Source organism: Chiloscyllium punctatum, chromosome 7 (genome assembly GCF_047496795.1).
Source record: "Chiloscyllium punctatum isolate Juve2018m chromosome 7, sChiPun1.3, whole genome shotgun sequence".
Classification (NCBI taxonomy): Eukaryota; Metazoa; Chordata; class Chondrichthyes; order Orectolobiformes; family Hemiscylliidae; genus Chiloscyllium; species Chiloscyllium punctatum.
Window position 1 is genome coordinate 108,418,427 of NC_092745.1, and position 21,939 is coordinate 108,440,365.

General features: G+C 39.2%; 1 protein-coding gene across 1 annotated transcript; it reads left to right on the forward strand.

The window, feature by feature from the left end:
• Positions 1 to 13: 13 nt before the first annotated feature.
• Positions 14 to 20,755, forward strand: med8 (mediator complex subunit 8). The gene is made up of 7 exons (XM_072574549.1): positions 14 to 68; positions 5,110 to 5,231; positions 6,558 to 6,702; positions 10,854 to 10,994; positions 12,372 to 12,459; positions 14,118 to 14,363; positions 17,657 to 20,755. Exons 1-7 carry the CDS (start codon positions 63 to 65, stop codon positions 17,719 to 17,721), a joined length of 813 nt encoding a protein of 270 aa, XP_072430650.1. The 5' UTR covers positions 14 to 62; the 3' UTR covers positions 17,722 to 20,755.
• Positions 20,756 to 21,939: the final 1,184 nt, after the last annotated feature.

Sequence of the window (21,939 nt, forward strand, 5' to 3'; positions counted from 1 at the left end):
CTCTGACCCCTGACCCCCCGCCACCCGGAACCGGAAACGGGGAGATCGAGCCCGAGGCTGCCATGCAGGTAAGAAACAGGAATTAGAGAGAGATAGAGATGTACAGCACGGAAACAGACCCTTCGGTCCAACCTGTCCATGCCGACCAGATATCCCAACCCAATCTAGTCCCACCTGCCAGCACCCGGCCCATATCCCTCCAAACCCTTCTTATTCATATTCTGGATTAGTGGTGCTGGAAGAGCACAGCAGTTCAGGCAGCATCCAAGGAGCAGCGAAATCGACATTTCGGGCAAAAGCCCTTCATCAGGAATAGACTATTTAGCATATCCAATCCACCTAACCCACGCATCTATGGACTGTGGGAGGAAACTGGAGCACCCAGAGGAAGCACACAGGGAGAACAAGCAAACTCCATACAGACAGTTGCCAGAGAGTGGAATTGAGCCTGTGTCCCTGGCATTAGGAGACAACAGTGCCAAATAACTCAGCCACCATGCTCCCCCATGTTGTAAAAATGCAAAGACTTTGCGGGATTTTGCTTTGTGCAAATTTGGCTGTTGCATTTCTGACATTGCAACATTGACTGCGCTTCATTTCCTGCATCTGCAATGTCATTTGATTTCAAAATAAAATGTCACAAAAGCACTTCCTGAGACGTAGAGAGTGTGGAAGGGGCTTTATGATATAGATCAATTGGAAATGTTGGGGGTGAAATAGAGTTTAATCGAGACAAATGTGAGGTAATGCATTTAGGGAAGTCAAATGCAACAGGAAAGTATATAATTAATAGCAGTGCCCTTAGGAGCATTGATGTGGGATCTTGAATTCCGAATCCAAAGCTTCCTGAAAGTGGCAGCACAAGTGAATAAGGGAGTAAAGAAGGCATACAGTATGCCTGCCTTCATCAGTCAGGGCATTAAGTATAAAAGTTGGCAAATCATAATGCAGCTGTATAAGATTTAAGACTTTAGTTAGGCCACTTTTGGACTATTGTGTGCAGTTCTGGTTCCCACACTGTTGGAAGGATGTAGAGACTTTGGAGAAGTTGGAAAAGACATTTGCCAGGATGTTTTCTGAATTGGAGTGTATTAGCTATAAGGAGAGATTGGGCAAAACTGGACTGTTTTCACTAGAGCATTGGAGGCTGAGGGGCAACTTGTTAGAAGTATTAGCGAGCTTTGAATCTTTACATAGAACTATGTAAAAATAGGGGAAACATGGATAGGGTGGATAATTGGAGTCTTTTGCCAGGATGGAAATAAATGAGGACTGCAGATGGTGGAGATCAGAGTCAAAAAGTGTGGCACTAGAAAAGCATAGTAGGTCAGGCAACATCCTAGGAGCAGGGGAATCAACGTTTCGGTCGTAAGCCCTTCCAGGATGGAAATATCAAATGCTAGGGGAAGCATAGGTTTGAGTTGAGACAGGGAAAGTTTAAAGGAAACATGCATGGAAAGTTTTTCATACAGGGCGGTAGGGGCCTGGAGTGCACTGCTGGGGGAGGTGGGAGAAGCAGATGCGCCTGACAAATGAACAGGCAGGGTATGGAGGGATATGAACTATGAGCTGGCTGACGCAACTAGTTTAGAATGGCATCATAGCTGGCAGAAATATGTTAGCCCAAAGGGCCCTGTTGCTATGCTATACTATTCTATGTGCTATCAATGCAAGTCTGTTAGTGAAATATTTTTCACTATTTCAGTCTTAATACATTTCTACAGTATTTTACACTGAAAGAAAAATACTACAGATGCTAAAAATGAGATATAAGCAAAATTAAGTGTAGCCCCTATAGTTCTCTTGGAAGTGCAGCAATCCATTTGTGCAGAATCAAAAATAGAAATTACTGGAAAAGCTCAGCAGGTCTGGCAGCATCTGTGGAAGATATCAAGAGTGTGGAAGGGGTTTTATGACATAAATCGATTGGAAACTTGTGGAGAAATAGCAAATGGAGTTTAGTCCAGACAAGTGTGAGATAAAGTCTTTTGGGACACAAATGCAAGAGGGAAGTACACAGTTAATGGCAGAGAACATCGAAACTGAGGATGGGTCACTTGACCCAAAATGTCAACTCTGATTTCTCTCCACAGATGCTGTCAGACTTGCTGAACCTTTCCAGCAATTTCTGTTTTTGTCTCTAATTAGTGATAGTGACCAGATAGTGTTTGTTCAGGTTAGCGGAGGGATAATTGTTGTCCACGGCACTGGGGATGACACTTGGTTTTCTCATGATGCTTTTGTTTTAGGTGTTCATCCAATAGCTCAGACCCTTAACGCCTTATCTGAAAGACACCACCTCTGACAGTACTGCGCTGAGTGTTATCCTAGATTTTGTGCTTTAATATTTGGAGAGGGACCAAGCTAAACACTCAGTCAAGAGTACTACAAGCTGATGCATAGTTTTATACAAATTCTGTAAATATGTGGGATGTTAGTAAACACCAAGGAGCTGTTCGGAGTGCAGTTTATTGTCAGGAACTGAAACTGATTCAGTTCGACAAACTTGTTTCTTTGTTATGAAATTCATTGTGTTTTACATTTTTAAACAAAAACATCTTAAGTTATTTTGACAAGGTGTGTCAACAAATGTGTTAGTGATGTATGAAATACACTTTAGTGACCATAAGAGTAGCAAATGTAGGCCATTTGATCCCCATTGAATGAGGTAATCCTCAAATCCATTTTTATGCCTTTTTACCTTAATCCTTGATTCCCTGACTGATTTTTTTTGAAAATCTGTCCATATCAGTTTGAATGTACTTAAGGATTCAGTTTCTACATCATTTTTTTAAAATCCAGTTTCACTACCCTCAGAGAGGAAATTCCTCCTTATCTCTCTTAAATGAGTGGTCCCTTACTTAGTGATTACACCACTTGAATATAGATTCTCCTAAAAGGGGAAACCCTCTCTTAGGGATTTCATAGATAAGTGCTAGAAAACTTGCATGTTTCAGTAAGGTCACCTATCACTCTTCTTCATTCATTCTTCATTGATTTACATTTTGTGCAATTCATGTGGATTGTTATTCCCATGGTGTGCTAGTGAAGTGAGATTTACTCTTTAGCACTATCTTTAGGAATCCATTAAGTTGTCGGTGTTTGGATTCTTCATGGATGAAGAGCTATATAAGATAGGAAGTAACACAATATCATCGGTTGTGTTGGGTACATTTCAAAGAAGTACTGTAGCCAAAGAATGGCATCAGTAACGTTATGTACAAGTCCATTGGTTAGTTTGGAAAATAGTTGGATGGCATGGGCATGTTTTGAAGTGTTGTCAATGAACATCTCCGTTCAATGTTTAAAAACCAAATTTGCCTTGGTAACTAAATATATCCACACGCACCAACTACAGGGGAACCTTGTTCTTAAAAGCAAGTCTAGGCTGCATTTTGATGACACCTTTTATCCTTAAAATCACATTGACTGAAGGTTGAGCGGGTAGTATTGAAGCAGTAGTGCAACAGATATTCTTTAGAAAAGTTGTAGCAGAAAGTAAAGTGTTCAGTGACTCCCAAATTAGAAGATACAACCTTAATAAGGTACAAAATGCCAATGAAACTATGATTATTACTGACACAAGATAAACGGCACAAGACTTTGGATAGAGTAGTGAGTGAGCATTAGAAAACAAAAGGAATGACCATAAATTGTAAACCAAAAACTCTGGTCATGTTCAAAATGAAAAATCAAGCCAGAATACAAGATCAAAGAAAAGAATAAAAATGTAAACAATTGATTAATTGTCACCTCAAAATTATGTTGACGTTAGAAAGATAAAGTCTGACCCCAGAAATAAATTGAAGGATTGGAATGCCTGGAAGATGCATTTCAAAAAAATAAAGAAAATTGATTCGCCACAGAAAAAAAATCACAATTTAGAATGGTTTGTCACACAAGGTCTGATATTTGGAAGCAGGGATTGGATGGTCAGCAAAGCAATGTGGAGAAGAATTGAGTTTGCATAGTTGTGTTTTTTTTAACCAGATAACTAAGATGTCTTGTAGAAGTTACACTACGAATGAAGGGTACTGGCAAAATCTGAGACCAAAAGATCAGTGAAGACAAGATGGTTGGAATTCTTTAGGCACATAATAAAATTTAGAAAGTCTAATGCTGTTGCAATCACTAGTAAGAGCAATCGAGGCAGACAAACAATTAACTTTCTAATGAACCTTGCAAACTCATTAAATGTACCAGGAAAGATGATTCATGTCACTGGGGCAAGATAACACTTTCAGGGCATGTTATCTATGAAAGGAGAGAGCTTCCCAATTGAGTAATTTTGCAAAAACATTGTGATACTGACGCATATAGTCTTATGTATCCCAAATTTAATTCTGGTTTCATTTAGTATTAGCAGAGTTGTTTGTTGCTATATGTGGTTCTATTGCTGTGGGCTTAGGGAGAAAATATCATCCATCATTCCCAATTCTGAACACTATTGTGTTGGCAGTTGCATGTTTAGTTATAGATTGCACCAAGTGCCCCAACAGTTGAATTGGTTGTGTGGGGTTTGCACGTTGTCCTAATGTCTGCATGGGTTTCCTCTGGGTGTTCTGGTTTCCTCCCACAGTCCAAAGATGTGTAGGTTAGGTGGATTGACCATGCTAAATAGTCTGTAGTGAACAGGGATGTGAAGGCGAGGTGGGTTAGTCATGGTAAGTGTGGGTTTAGGGGGATAGGGTAGAGGGTCTGGGTAGGATACTTTTTGGAGGGTTAGTGTGGTCGAATGGCCTCCCTCCACATTGTATGGATTCTGTAATTCTACGGAGTTTGCCAGAATTTACTGGCCAGATCTTCATAAATGAAGCAGAACAACCTGCATTCGATGCCTAGGTACAGCACCAGCTCTGGAGTCAACCAAGAGTGAGGTAAGAGGAGAAGAGAGAAGGAGTTTGGCAAAATACTGTTCATCGCATGCTTTCCATATCCTGAAGAGCCTTACTAAAGACTTTTCAATAATCAGATGGTCTAAATTTCATGCTTTGAGCCATCCACCTATAAATTCATTGATCAGTGTGACTAGCGGAAGGAATGTTCATAGTGAATTGTTCTGTGAAAAAATGCTGCATCTTAATAAAAGTTCAATGTAACTCTCCGTAGCCACAAGAAGAAAAGCAGTTGGAGGCATCTGTGGACGCCATTATCAGTCGGGTGGCTGATTTGAAAAGCTCTTTGGCAGCTTTCATCCTCAAATTAGAGAATGAATTTGAACGAATGAACTGGTAAGATTTCCGTCTATCTGTTCTATGCTGTGCAATTGCTTGGAGTGTGTGGTCACTTGTCTCTCTTTGAATTGGTCTGTATGTAAGAGTATGTGGGAACTGAAGTGGCCACTGTTGGCAGAATTACTGCTGAGATCAATTCTGTGCATGAATCAGAATCGTTATAATGCCAATGGAAACCACTTGGATATCATATCTGCACTAGTTCTCTGAGCATTTTAACTTACTGCCAATCTCTTTTCTCCATAACTAATTGTTTCAAATTAAATAATCATCCAAAATCCTCTTGAGTATCCCAATTGAATCTACTTCCACTACACTTGCAGGCAATTCTTTGCAAGACCTAATTAATTACTGTATGAGAAAGGATTTTCACACTTGACATTTGCTTCTTTTGCATAGCACCTTAAGACTGTGCCCACTGGTTCTTGATCCTCACACGTTCGCATTCAATGAAGTATATTTTTTCTCACAACTTACTAGTTTTATGATAGTCTAGAAAACTTTGTGGTTAAATTGTGTATCAACCACAATCTTGTGTTTTATCATGAGAGCCATTGTTTAGTTGATAGGATGTCCCCCTCTGAGTCGGAAGTCTCATTCCAAAACAACATAAAAATCAAGGCTGTCACTCCAGTAATGTCAGGAATACTGTATTTCAGATAAGATGTTAAACCAAAGCCCATTTTATCCCCTCAGGTCAATATAAAACATCCAAAGTCTTTACTTTTTAAAAGAACAGGGTGCTTGTTCCCAGGTATTCTGGCCATTATAGGCAAAAAAAAAACAGACTCTGATCATTATCCCATTGCTGTTTAGGAGCACTGTTCCACAATTTGCCTGCCATGTTTCCTATATTATAACAAGGAGTACATTTTAAATCTGCTTCATTAACAGTAAAGATCTTTTGAGATGTTTGGTGGTTTTAACAGGCACTATGTAAAAATCTTTTCTTGTCAACTGATTTGACTGTTGCCCCACTCCTCATTACCATATTCAGTCAAGCACTTTTTGTGGTTCTGTACAAAGTCTGCATGCACATTTTTTGACTTTTACCTTTCTTTCTTGTGTTCAGTCCTAAAATGGGCTTATCTTTAACCCATTAGACTTAGTTTGAGGTGAACCCCAATAAAACATATTCTGTTTAACATCCTTACTACCTGGATCTTCAACTTGCAATTCTGATGGCTTATATTAAACAATATTAACCTTTTGATCTCTTCAAATTTTGATTCATCCATTGTCTGTTTTTATTGTTATCTTTAACAATTTGTTGTACGTTCTCCCAAAACTGCCTTTGCCTAACCTGCATTGCGTCTACTGCAGGCCTTCAGTATTGGATAACTTTGCCTTGGTATCTGGCCAGCTGAACACTTTGAACAAGCTCCTGAGAAATGAAAAAACACCACTGTTGAGAAATCAAGTCATCATTCCATTGCTGCTTTCTCCTGACCGTGATGATGAGCTAATGGTAGGTTATGAATGCAATAATATATTATAATAACAAATGCAGCTCAGAGTCAGGTAGTATCTGTGTAAAGGACAGCAGAGTTAACATCTCAGGTCAATTTCCTTTCGTCAGAACAGAGACCAATACATTTTTTGCATGCTAAGAAATTCAAGAGAAGCAGAGTTACTTATGGCATATTGAAATGATGTGAGGGATGATGAAGAGGCCAACTGGCCTACCATATCTCCTCTTGCGTTCCCGTCACTGTACAACATGCTAGATTTGCTTCAGGAGTTTTATATCCCATTATTTTTCAAGTACATGTAGCAGGATGCTGATGAACAGTCTTTCACAAACTATGGGTGCAGTTCACTCCATCTGTGTCTTTGGTTTATGAGCAGGATCCTTTAATGCTGAGCAACTGTTTTTCGGTAATGGGTGTGCATTCTGTTTTAATTTTAGAAAGCAATATAGTGGAAAACTGAGAACAAAGAAATAAAGTATGTTTTGTAATCTGGAAAACTTAGCTGTAAATGATTCAACAAAGTCCATCTTTATGTCCTTTTACAGACAAAATGAACTACCACAGTCAATCTGTTCATATTTTTAAAGAAGCTCTTGTGAATCTACAGTTAATTGTCACCCATCTACATTCAATTAATTAATAAACTCAGCAAATTATGAAATGGGCCAGTCAAATAGGTTAACAACAAAATCTGTATTCAATACAGGAAATGAAGCTTATTGGGATTGAAACATGAAAGTAGAGATTTAATTTTGTTGGAATCTCAAGATGTTACAGTTAAGCATTCTGGACTTCAAACCGTAGTCAGTTTGATGATTGAGAGTTTGGTCGTTGGGGGGAGGGGGTGTGTTTCCTGATGACCGTTATTAACAAAGTTAAAAATGTGAACTATTAGCTCATTGCCCAAGCTTGCAGCATAAAATTAGATTATAGATTTTCACGTGCAATTGACCCAGTGATAGCTTCAATAAATGACTGCATTTTTCTTTAGCTTTCAACATTTACTTGGTCTGGATTGGGTAATTCATTCTGACTAATGTAAACTGCTTTTGTAAGTTATAAACATGACAGCAGTTCACCTCTACTTTGAGGGAAATTAGTGATGGACAATAAATGTTGGCCCAGCCAGCTCGTATCCCATGAACTAATAATAGACAAGCAGTAAACATTGAATGGTAATTTATAATACGTGTATCCAGTGAAAGTTCCTTAAAAAACACTTTTTCCCCCTCAGTGTGAGGTAACTTGACACATATTCCTGTGCTTGAGCAGAACCAGAGAAATGTTAGTAATCACTATGAAGAGTTACCTGGCTTCTAATTCTTCCTTTAAGAGCTTCTTAATAACCAAATTCCCCGTTGTAGGGCATGATAATTTTTGAATATTATTTCAAACAATTATGTCATATTGTGATTTCAAATTCATATTTAATCTGTTACTCTATCCCATTAGAATTGCTGAACTCAGATTGATCCTTTTGCCTTCTACCCATCATTCCTTTACAGCATTTTCAATGAACTTCGTAAAATCATCCATAGCACAGATTTCATAATCAGACTAAACAATGGAAAAATCAGATTGTATTGCTAATAAAATTAATGGTAAATCTATATCTTTTTAGTAGGTTGATTTGGAACTTCTGTAAAGTGAAAGTGGCCAGTTATTGAAATGTTAGATCCCTCCAGTGCACATTTGGCCCCATCGTGTCTACAGCGACCCTTCGAACAGCATCCCACATATGATTAAAGAAAAATTTTAGCTAAAGTTGATGAGGCCCAAAATATTTATTCTTTCAATAGCTTCAAATATAATCATGGAATCCCTACAGTGTAGAAAGAGGACATTCAACCCATCAAGTCTGCACCGAACCTCTGATGAACATCCCAATTAGACCCAGCCCATTCCTGTAACCCCACATTTACCATGGCTTACCAACCTGGCTTGGACAATATGGGGCAATTTAGCATGGCCAATCTATCTAACCTGCACATCTTTGTGATTGTCGGAGGAAATCAGAGCCACGCAGACACAGGGAGAATGTGCAAACTCCACACAGACAGCCACCCTAGGGTAATATCAAACCCAGGTCCCTGACACTGTGAGGCAGCAGTGCTAACCACTGAGCCACTGTGCACTCTTTACTGACAGTTGTCATGGTCACTGCAACTGGCTTTAAATTCCAGATTTTATTAATGAAATTTAAATTGTCTCTGTTACCTTGATGGAAATTGAACCCCTCTCCTCAGAGCACCAAGTAGTCCTTATGATTACAAACCCAGGCTTCCCTGTCTTTACATGGAAGGAAGTTCAAAGTCCAAAGGTGCTCCTTAGCAGCACTCGAAAGCAAAACTTGATAGTGAACAGGATTCTAAGGTGGCTCTGAGAAGTTGGTTTTAAAAGTGGGAGAGGGGAAGAGAGCGAAGAGGCTTGGAGGGATGGTGGAACCGCATAGCTTGGAACCCAGGCACCTTAAAGTACGGTCGCCCTTGGAATGAAGTGGGTGGTAAGGAGACCAGGATTAGAGGAATGCTAGATACCTGAGGGATTGCAGGGTAGTTACAGAGATCGTGAAGGTCAAGAATTTGAAAACAGGGCTGATAAATCCAAGATCAAGGTGTGTTTAACTGGGAACCAATATAAGTCAGAGCAAGGGGGATGGATTGATGGGTGAATGGGACTTGGTACGAGTAAGGAGACGGTAATCAGAGTTTAGGATGACCTCCAGCTCGCAGTGGGTAGAATGGGGGATGTTGAGCAGGCAGTACATTGCAACAGTCAACTCTGGAGGTAATGAGAGAATGGGTGGGGATCTCCAACAGCAGGCAAACTGAAACAGTCAGGGGATGTTACAGACGTGAAAATGTGCAACCCTAAGTTGCAACACACAATGCCAGCCAAGAAGCATGTCTTCAGTCTCCAAGAAGAGCACATTTGCTCTGACCAGCAGTTCTTTCCAGTTCAGTAAAACACTGCGGCTGAGTTGTTTGCCACTCTTGAACGTATGACATTAAAATAAAATCCGACAGTAGACGTCAGAGAACATAGTGCAAGTCAAGGAAGAGGGGAGACATTTGTTTGTTAAATTCTGAATCAATTTCAGAAATTTAATGACTTAAAATAACAGAGGCAACATATTTTCTGACAATGCATTATTAGACTTAAAACACCAAGCAGTCAAAAAGCTATGAAAGCTGCAATATTGTTCCTTTTTTTGCTGCTTCAAAGTGAGTGACCACATTATGTGGAAGTTTAGTTATATCGATCATCTCAAAAGTCATAAGCCCAAGTTCAGGATTTGAACACATAATGTATACTGGCAGTTCATAGTGTCACAGTGGCTTCTCAATGGAATGTTGAGGGGCCCTGAATGCCTGCTTGTGTTAATGTAAAGAATTCCGTGATGTTACATGAAGAATCTTATGACACCATTCCAAATAAGATGAGCAAAGTCCTCTATGCATTAGCCAATACTAATCATTCATCTCATTGTCAATTGGGTCCTCAAAATATGAAAGTTGGCTGCCATATTTGCCTACAAAATAATAACCAATCTTTTAAAAAAAAAATTCATTGTCTGTAAAATTGAATTATAATATCTTGATGTGCAAAAGCTCACAAGCATGACCTTCCTTTACGTTAATACAAGTTAAGCCAGTTGAAGACATTTTGAAGGTTAGAATGTAATCTGCAAGTCCAAAATTAGGGTTTTGAACAAATTAACATTTGAGCTGGTATAATATAGTGAAGAAATGGTTACATTACATAGGTAACAGAAAAGCAGTTCATATTTTTGCTTGAGGAGACATAATTAAATTTTAAAATTCATTTTTTACCCTTGGGAACGTGAGGTGTCAAAAATGCTTCAATTGTGAGGGGAAAATTTTATACAAAAATGGTGGTTCATGTGTGGAATGAACTTCCTGAGGAAGTGGTGGATCTGGGTACAATTGCAATGTTTAAAAGACATTTGGATAAGCACGTGAATAGGAAAGGTTTGGAGGGATATGAGCCAGGAGCAGGCAGGTGGGACTAGTTTAGTTTGGGATTATGTACAACATGGATTGCTTGGACGGAAGAATCTGTTCTGTGCTGTATGGCTCTGTGACCAATGCCACCTTTTTTTAAATTCATTGTCTTTTTATTATAGAAACTAACAGAGGGTCGAGTTCCTGTTTTCAGTCATGAGGTGGTTCCTGATCATCTCCGAACCAAACCAGACCCAGAAGTAGAAGAACAGGAGAAGCAATTGAGTACAGAGGCAGCACGCTTAGCACCTGATGTAGCTCAGGTATGGCTTAATTTCTATTTAGAGTGATTATTAGTTTGTTAGTAATGAAAGCAAATCAGTAGAATTGGCTAACTGCAAGCAGGAAATGACAGCTGGCCACGTGAAGAAGTCACATGCCATTCTAATGACAATCCTGTCCAACATGATCAATTAAACAACGCTGCAGGAAGACCACAGGGAAACACCTCTGCACTTAATTTGGTATAAGTGCAGAGGAAGAAACAAAAGTCTCTTCCTGTCAGATTATTAAGGAGAGCTTTGGTTGGAGAGGATGGTGAGTGGCCTATGCAGCCAAAAGTTGAAGGACTGGAATTTTACTGATCATCTGTATGTAAAAGTGGGAAAGGTTGTCTCTAAAATTGCAATTTGTTATGTTCTATTGTTTATTTCTTCCAATATTTAAGCTTTAAATAAAATGTATTTCATTTATTCCTCAGTTAATATTTACCCATTCCCTGCATCTTGAACTGAATCAAGGGTGGTAGAGACAAATTCAATCGCAACTTACAGGAGGGAATCAGACTTACAGTATACTTGGAAAAGGAACAATTTGCAGGGCTCTGAGAGAAGATCAAAGGGACTAGAACTAATTATATTCCTCTTTCAGGCAGCCAGCACAATAGACTGAATAATTTTCTGTACTCTTGACTTCCTCTCCTGGACTACCACAGTTTGCAGCTCTGTACAACTGAGTATAGGTCCACATACTTCAGAATGTGTACTGTTCTATGTTTAAACCCACGTTTCTCCTTCAGTTTAATTATCATCTTCCTTCCTGCTGCTGAAACCTACCTGTATGCCTTAAGCTTTCAAGACCTCATTTCTTAATTTCCATCTAAGCTGGTTTTATCTACTTCAATTTGACATTTGAACTTGACTTAGGAATTAACAGAATACATTTTTCCCACAAGTTGCAATATATCAATCCTCATCAAGATCCACCGCCTCCATGTGCCCAAGCATGCATCCTTGCTTTATGGTATCTGGCTACTTTTTGAACTTTACAGCTTTAGATGCTTCACAGATCTTCTGTAACCTAGCTTTCTCGTCGGATTCTCAATTTCCATGCATTCACTACCATGGAGGTTAGTTCACTTCCCAGTTCCCTGTCACACTACTTGCTTTGGAAACTTAGTACTCAGTCCCTTTTCAACTGCTTAGTTCCTCATTTCAGTGCCCCACCCCACCCCCCCTTTTTTATTTCTACTTTGTGTATCCACTGTATATTATTCCTAATTTGTAAAATTATACCTGAACGCTTTGCAATAAAGGGAATAAGCTAAGTACAAGTTGTCAAGCTTAGTATCTAATACCACGGACATAAGATAAAAGAATATTTCTATATTATTTTAAGTTGCTTATTTTCCTTCACCACAGAAACACATCCAGTCATTGAACAAAATGTGTAGCAATTTACTTGACAAACTTAACAACACTCGGGAGGAACGGGAGTCTGAGAGTGGAGGTATGCAATACATTCTTTGTTGTCGTAATAAATAAAGGGGAAAGTAAAGAATTTTGCAAAAAGTTTCTATAGTATTTTCATGAAAGCATCTGAAATATGATCTGAAATCCTCATAAGTATCCAAATACATAGCATAGAATCAGAATATGAGCTTATTACATCTCATTCAATTGGATTTTAAATCTGAATGTTCATGGTAAGATCAAGCCACTATGGTGAAAACATTGAAATGCTGTCAGTGGTGAGCTCCTATATCTCCTAGCATCTCTGAAGGAATACCTTTTCTTAAATGTTGATTGGAAAAACATTCCTAAACTGAGCTACAACAGTGATTTAGAGTTAATGATTTATAAATATTGGTTCTTTATTTCTTGAGAATGGTTCTTTCTGCTGCCTACGAATGTAATACACTTAAGAGAAAATGCTGATCATCCCTGTTTATGTGACTAGCTTACCAGCCTTCAAGAGAATGCAACAAAGCTACTCGGCTGCTAAATAGCTAGCTGCCATAGCTTTTTATATTGATACAAAAAGTATCTATTAGTGAATTTGAGGCAAGATTATTGTGAACAGTAAAATGCCTTCATTTGTTTGTGACCACAAATTAGACTGATACCAGCGTTCTCTCTCAGCTTTATTTTTGCGTGTGGCTTACTGATTTTAATGCATGATATTGTTAAGATTGCATGCATACACATAGGCCACTCGGGTTGCTCCCTGTAACTGTGCTATATTTATCAAACTGCAGTGCATTTGGTCATGAATGTAGCCTAGTAGGAACATTGGTAAAATCTGTGCACACATTTGCAATTGCCCTTTATGCATTTTAGCATCAGATTAATGGCCTTAATGTACCTACATGAAATTAAAATTTAATGAAGTCATGTGAGCTAAATGTTAAATTCTGACAATCAAAAGGAAATCTGTAGTGTCATAATTAGGCTGGTTTTGGCAATTGAAGCTGGTGAATAAAACAAGGTAATTTAATATTAAGTTCAGCAACAGGCACAATTATGTTATTTCTGAATATCTTAGTCTATCATTTTTCAGTATGGAGAAAATGATTGTGTAATGATAGGTGTTGTTGGTATATTTTATGCATATTCTGATTAAGCCTAGTCAATAAAGGGAGTGCATTGTATAATGGTGAACTTTATGGAGTAGGACAGTTCCAGGTTTAAGCCGTGATCTTTGTTAAGGTAGCCAGTCTCAAGCCAAGTGCACTCAGTGATGTTGCAATTAAAATTTTCTTGCTTGGTGTTCAATTTGTTATTTCTGTCCACTGATCACTCTGGAAATGCTGATGTGTGGATAGTGAATGAGGATGGGCTCTGGACTGGCTGTGACAAACCATCTGACAATTTTGATCCATTTTGGTCTAACTGGCCATTGTTTATCTTACACCAGACAGTAACCCTGTCAGGGTCTTGTTAGCTCAGCATAAGCTCCAATTTCAGAAAAGTATGGGTAAGAGAAACATCAAAATTTACTCATAGGAAGACAATGCAACAGTAGTTAATATGCTGACCATAAAACCATATTAAAAAATCTCATCTAAAGACGACAATGCTATAAAATCAAGAGTAAGTTAAATGTAAAGAAACCTAATGATAATAAAAACATCAACATTTGAACATTCCATTTTTTTTTCTCTCTAGCTTCCCGTCAGAACAAGCAGACCTTTAACCCAGCTGATACCAATGCTTTATTGGCAGCTATTGGATTTGGGAAAGGATTGTCCAAACCAATTAGACCAACTCCCCAAGGTGGACCAGTCTCATCAGGTCAGCCCGTGCCAGGTGCTAGTCTCCAGGGTGGTCCAAATATAGCACAGGTGTCAATACAAAGTGGGTCTAACCAACAGGGTATGCAAGGCCAGGTTCCGCCGCAGCAAGGTCAGCCAGGTAAGTGGGACAAATGCCATATCCGTATTCCACTTTATAAACTGAAGCACTCTCAATTGCCGCAATTATGTTTACTACATATATCCATTGTAATGGAAATCAAAATTCAGCCGTAGAGAGATTTCTGAGCTCATAGAGGGAAGTTTGATTTCACTTTAGCACACATGTTTGCACATTTGAATGATGCATTCTATGTTTAACATATGATGCAGTTCTGGAAGTTGAGAGTAATTTTCACATTGTTCCAAAAGATTTTCCTTTGAAATCAATCTTGTAGACTCTACTGGTTAAACACCAGGTGAAGCACAGCAAAAGTAATGACATTTCTGTAATGCCTTATCAGAGGTTTCAGTCTTCACAGAGCGAGATGACTTGCTGAGTTAAAAGATCATGAGTTCAAGCCCTAGTCTAGAAACTTGAGTGCAATATCCTGACTGACACTTCAGTGCTGGACTTGAGGGATTACTACACAAGAGATGCCATCTTTTAGACAAGACATTAAATTAATACCTTGTCTGCCTTCGGGTAATTGTAAAAAAATCCAAAGTACTAGTTAACTATTTATTCCTCAATCAGAATCACTAAAGCAGATTGTCTGGTTCTGCTTCTTATTACTGTTTGAGAGAACATTCTATCTGAAATTAGGCTGATGCATTCTCTTGCAATGAAAACAGCGAATATGCTTGAGGACATACTTAATTGGCTTTAGAACATCCTAAAGTTATGAAACAAACTATATACATGTAACATCCCCTTCAGGTAACATGACAAAAGTTTAAGATATTGAATGAGATGAACAATGATGATCCAGACAGAAGGTTAAAGTAAGAAAGATGTTTTAACAGTTTGATCTTTACAAGGACGGAAGCTATGTGAATATTTCCACACTGTAGAGAGTACACTTGATAGTGAGGGGTTGGAGAGTCCACCTGGCAAAATAGTTGCTGCCCAGCTATCATTGTAGGCGTGCTTGCCAGTTAACAAAAATGAATTGGGACTTTGGTCAGAGGCTAACCACTCTGCATTACCAACAATACCTCGAGTTACTGTCAGTACTCCTGTGAGGTCAATAGGAAGCATGCATTCAGTTCAGCAGTAAAGATCCTTCTTTGATGCCAAGCCCCACTCCTCCTGCCCAACCAATAAATGTGAAGTCTGCCTGACTGTGCTTTTTTGGAGCTTTTTGAGAGCTACATTTTCATTCTCATTAACCTATTTATTAGAGTTCTTCAGCACAGAAGAGACCCATCGAGTCAGCCTGAACCTTTCTACATTAATCTTACTTTCCAGCATTTGGCCCACAACCTTGAGAGTATTGACTTTGAAGTCCATGCCCCTCAATCTTATGCATCTCAATCATGTGCCCCCTCAACGTTCTCTGCTCTAAAGAAAACACTGGAGCTTATCCATCCTCTCTTAATAGCTCAATCTTGGGGAATATCCTGGTGAATCTTCTTTGCACCCTCTCCAGTGTAACCATATCCTTCCTATAGCGAGGACCAGAACTGCACACAATACTCTAGCTATGTCCTAACCAAAGTTTGGTACAGCTGCAACTTCACCTCCCTGCTCTTATAATTTATGCCATGACTGATAAAGACAAGGCTCCTGTATACCACCTTAATCAGCCTATTAACCTGTCCTACCACCTTGAGGGATATGTGGACGGGAACCGCAAGATACCCTGGTATCTGTGACATTCCCAGTAGTGTTCTTCCATTCAATGAGTACTCCATTGTTTTGTTACTTCTTCAAAAGTGAATCGCCTCACACTTCAATGTTATGTCCTGTCAGTCACTGATCATTTGACCAACCTGTCTATATCTTCCTGTAACCTAAGACCTTCTTCCTCACTATTAACCATACAGCCAATCTTTGTGTCATCTGCAAACTTACTTACCCAGATTCTCATCTGTATTGTTCATGTATAAACGTGAAAAACAAGCAACCCAGCACTGATCCCTATGGTAGGCCACTGGACAATTGCCTCCAGACACACAAACAGCCTTCTACCATCACCATCTGTCTCCTACCACTAAGCTAATCTTGGATCCACCAAGTTACCCTGGATGCCATGTGCTTTTACCTTCTTTCTCAGTCTTCCATGTGGGACCTTATCAAAGTCTTTGCTGAAATCTGTATAAATTTACATCAACTGTGCCACCTTCACCTACACACCTGATCACCACCTCAAAGAATTAAATTAAATTTGCTAGGCATGACCTCCCTCTGAAAAAGCTGTGCTGATTACCCCTGAACTTTCTCCAGTAGTTGAACTCATTTGTCTGTAATTCCCTGGTTTATTCATGACTGTCATCTTGAAAGATGGGACCATATTAGCCATCATCCAGCTTTGTGGCACCATAATGACATACACACCTCTTTCAGTCTCACCATTCCATCCCAACTGCCCTGACAGCCCCAGATTAAACAGCAACCAGCTCAATTATCCTCAACTACTAGTTCTCAGCAGATGCTCTCCCAGAGACTCCCTCACTGCTATGACTTAGTTAACTGCGCTCTGCTGCTCCAATCACAGTTACTTCTCTTCCATATTTGGTGCTGACGGTTTCACTCGTGAGCCTATCAGGACCAAGTAGGAGTTAGTGCCAGTGTTTGATTGGAGGTACAGCACATCTATTTCCTTTCATTCTAGTTATGGGGTGACTTTTCTCAGGTTGATTGCTTGTGAGTGAATGTTTTCAGAACCTTGAGGATTTCAAGTGTGAATCACTGATCTCTCTTGTATATTTGAGCATTGATGGGCATCTCCTGCTGCCAATTAAATCCTGGTGGCAATTGGACGAGGCCCTTAATTGGAAATTCTTTGCCTACTTGAAGCATCATTTGTGGGCAAGCTGCCCAGATCTACTGCTGCTGTGGTTAAAATTCCCAAGCTGCCTCGTATAGGCATAGTGCTGCAATTTTTCAGGGCCCCTGCACAGACATGTCAGTGGGTGGGGGTTGCGTGAACTCCAGTCTGAGTACTGAACAATTCAATGAAGCAAATAGTGCAAGTGATTTTGAGGGACATTGTGAGTAGAGGAAAGATATACTTAATAATTGCAATGGGTTTGTTTTCATATTTTCTGTTCTTATTGTGTAGAATTCAGTCTGGAATTCTTGTAGTTGTGACTGTTAGAGATAACATAAAAATACATTAAAACAAATAAATAAAAACCAAGGCCTGTGATTACAGAAAATGCTAGATTTAGATCAGTTACCAGGAATGCTGTATTTAAATGTAATCCAGTAATTAAATGTACTTAAACTTCATATTTCTGTCTCTGTAGGTAAGATGCCAAGCACCATAAAAACCAACATCAAATCTGCATCAATGCATCCGTATCAGAGATGAAATATAACCCAACTAAGGCTGTCAAACAATTACAATGGAGTCTCTGAAGATCTCAACAAGAAAATCGAGATTACATGGAATGAGAGTTACTCCACCAAAGTAAAGAATCAGTTTTAAAAGGGATCTTGTATAAATTGACATTTTTGTTGGCTGGTCAAGAAGCCTGTGTGCAAATAGAATCTACTGTACTTAGGTTTTATTTTCTAAACTTGGTTAAATTATACACTTCAGTGGAGGTGATTCACTGATCTTGCATGTAAAACAAATATTTGCCTATTGCTCCTGAACCTCAGCAAGGTTCATACAAGGGACGTTCCAGTAATCACTAAATCTGTTCCTAGTGGTGTCCTTGAGGTAGGTAAACTGTATAATTAAAAATTAATCACTTCCATTTTTATATCTTAACCAGAAGGTTACTATCAATTTGCATATGATCAAATCTTGCAGAGTGCCAAATTTTAAATTTTTAGATCTGACTTTTAAGAGTAAGCCCAGTAATGTAAATTGACTGATCTAGTATGTGACCAAGTGTGGAAAGAAGGAGCTCTGGCAGAATTGAAATCAATAGGAATCTGGGCAAAACTTTCCACTGGCTGGAGGCACTCAACGCATGAAGAAAGCTGACTATGGTTATTGGAGGCTAATAGTCTTAGCCTCAGGACATCACTACAGGAGCTCCAAGGCCCAACCACCTTGGCTGCTCCAATGATCGTTGCATCATAAAAGTGAAGATGTTCTCTGAAAATTGCACTATGTTTAGTATCATTCACAGCTCTTCTTATACTGAAGCAGTTAATTTCCAGGTCTTTTTTCATGTGGATAACATCTATGCTTAACCTGATGATATTTGTATCAAAGAAGTGCTAAATAATGTTTTCGCCAGTGAGTGTAATGTAGTCATCACCCCATGAATTTACTGCTCTTACCATCATTGAATCCGTCAACGTCAAATCCTAGGACATAATATTCACGAGAAATTAAGTGCCCAGGCATAAATATTGAGACTGAAAGTGCAGGCCAGCAATGGAGAATTCTCCAGTGAACAACTAAGCTGACTCCCCAAAGTCTGTCAACCACCTATGAAGCACAAGTCAGGAGAGTGAAGAATATTCCCCACTTGCCTGAATGAGTGCAGCTGCAACACTCAAGAAGCTGGACACCATCCAGCATAAGGCAGTTCACTTGATGAAGCATGACTTAATTGAAGTGTATATAGATCCTGAACCATCTTGATTCAGTTGATGTTGAAATGATATTTCCTCTTAATGAATCCAGAACTAGAGGGCACTGGTTTTGAAATTAGCTGTTGCCCTTTTAGGATAGATCAGTTTTGTTTTTCTTCTTGGGAAAAACTTTAGAACACAGTCTCAAATGGTGGTGGATACAGGAACACTGAATATTTTTAAAGGTAGAAGTAGATCGATCTTGTGAAGCAAAAATCAAAGGTTAATAAGTGTAGCTGGGAATGTGGAATTCAGAACATGCAACCATTATCATTTTGAATGACAGAGGTCAAGGGGCCAAAAGGCCTTTTGTTCCTAGTTTATAATGCCAGAATTGTGTACCATCTACAAGTTTGAGATGGTCATTGTCTGGCATTTGTGTGGTGCAAATGTCACTTGTCAGCCTAAGGCCTGGATATTACACCGAGTAAATAAATTGACTGATTTTGATGCTGGGGATCTCTGAGGAGGCCAAGATATGTCATCCACTTGGCTCGTCTGGCTAAAGATCACAGCAAATGCGTCAGCCTTATCTTTGCACTTGCATTGAACTCTTCATTCATTAAGAATGGGAATATTAGTGGAGCTTCCTCCTCTGGTGAGTTCTTTAATTGTCAATTATCATTTATGATTGGATGTGGCAGGATTTTAGAATTTAGATCTGATCTGTTGGTGGTGGGATTGCTTAGTGCTGTCTATCACTTAAGCTGTTTGGCATACAAGTAGTCCTGTTTGGTGGCTTCACCAAGTTGATACCTCATTTTTAGTTATGTCTGGTGCTGCTCCTGGCATGCCCTCCTGCACTCACTATTGACCCAGAGTTGGTCCCCTGATTTGATGATAATGGTTGAGTCAACGATATGCTGGGCCCTGGAGGGTACAGATTGTACTAGACTACAGTTCCGCTGTTGTTAATTGCCCACAATGCCTCATAGTTGCCATCTTGTGTTGAGAGATCTGTTTGAAGTCTGTCCCATTTAGGACAGTGACAATGCCACGCAAGATGATGGAGGGTTTTCTCAAAATGAAGGTCGGTCTTTGTTTCCACAAGGATTGTGTGGTAGTCACCCTGACTGATACTGTCAAGGACAAATGCATCAACAGCTGGCAGATTGGTAAGGATGTGTTCTTTAGAATCCTGTCAAGTCATTCTTGGTGGTGGATATTAAGGTCCCCCAGCTGGAGTACGTTTTTGCACCATTGCCACCCTCAGTGTTTCTTCCAAGTGTTGCTCAACATGGAGGAGACCTGATTCATCAGCTGAGGGAGGATGGTGTGTGGTAATTAACAGAAGGTTTTGTTGCCAGTATTTATAGAGGAACCTCCATTATCTGAAAGACATGAGTGGGGATTATTTCATTTGGTTAATTGAATGCCGATAACATAGTTTAGCCAAGCATCGGGACGTTCCAATCTTGTTCGGATAATAGAGGTTCCTCTGTACACGATACCACCTTCGAAGGACAAAAGAAAAATTAAGCATGGTGAGTTTACAATTACACCTGGTATGGAAATCCCTTAAATAATCTGCATCCTGTATTGCCTTCCCCAAGCTACACAAGACTTGTCCAGATTTTCATTTGCTAAAATCAAAACATTGTTCTCTTTGTCTTAATGTAAAATTAATGATTCATGTAAAATGGGATTTGGATATGACTGAAAGTGTAACCACATTTGGATGAAACAGGGATAACTGGGTGAGAATTAGAGATTATAAGCACCATAAAGTGGCATTGTAGGCAAAAGCAAGGAAATTGAAGATAGTGTGTGTTGATAATTCTACCAATAAATGTAGCACCATAAAACTTCAAGATCTAGTGTGTAGATGTGTTAATTCTTCTTTTGTGATTGTACATTTTTTTTGAGTCATGAGTTCAAATCTCTTCAGATAGTTAAGTATATTAGATCAGATACTGGATTAGTGATGCTGGAAGAGCACAGCAGTTCAGGCAGCATCCAACAAGCAGCGAAATCGACGTTTCGGGCAAAAGCCCTTCATCAGGAATCAGGTTTTTACCTTATATTAGATCAGAGTGTAAGTTATTGCTTATGGTGTCATCTTAAGTCCCTAGGTACAGCTTTTTCAGTTAGAGTGCTTGGAGAAAAGAGAAATCTTTAAAATCCAGCATTGCACATTTACAAATAATTCATAAAATGGATTAGAAAAACATTCACAACAATGATCTGGGGGAAAATCGCTCTGTAATCACAGAGACCAGATGTCCACCCAAGCTATGCTCGACGGAGATATGTTGAGGCAGGCGGCCACGACACTGGGCTGACCGGGTGTGGCGTTGGATTTGTGCTGATACTGGGAGTTCTGAAGCAGCAATTAGTGATAACACTGTTCACAAAGACTTCTACTGCCCAAAATTTCAGCTGCAAGTCCAGTGTATATGTCAACCAACCATCACAAACCGATCTTGCTACCATTTATGAAACCAATTTAAACAGCTGATTTGTTTGACAGGGTCACTATTGCAACTTGAGAGTACCTCACTAGTTGAAAATGACTGTCGTATATATACATACATACATACACACACACAAAACAGTTACATTCTTTGTTACCTCAAGGGCATGTACATGGCATCCTAATTAGATACCTAAAGCATAATACAGAATAGTGAGTATTCAACATGATCATCATCTATGGTTTCATAGGAATGCATTCCTCACTTTGTTCCATGCTGTAGAGTGATACCCCGCAAGGTGTAAATAACTAAGTTCTGTCTGGATTAGAGAGTGACGTTGAGAGCCTTTGTGGATTATAAGCTAATGGCCACTTGATATTGAACAGCTTTATAATAAAAGGTTTAACATTAAAAGCAGTAGACATGATATGCAATAATTTACTTCAGACATTTCGTAAAAGCCTACAGCCAGAGCACTTTAGCATAAGTGGTGGTCTCTTCTGTGGTGATATTTTGTGTCACTGCAGATTGTTTGGAAGAATTATTCTATTAGTCCAATACTGTTCCTAAACCTGGACTAG

Excerpts from the sequence above, each read along its gene's own strand:
- med8 (XM_072574549.1), top strand. Across the intron at positions 5,232-6,557 it reads GAATTTGAACGAATGAACTG|GCCTTCAGTATTGGATAACT; the intron begins GTAAGATTTCCG and ends CGTCTACTGCAG. Across the intron at positions 6,703-10,853 it reads ACCGTGATGATGAGCTAATG|AAACTAACAGAGGGTCGAGT; the intron begins GTAGGTTATGAA and ends TTTTTATTATAG.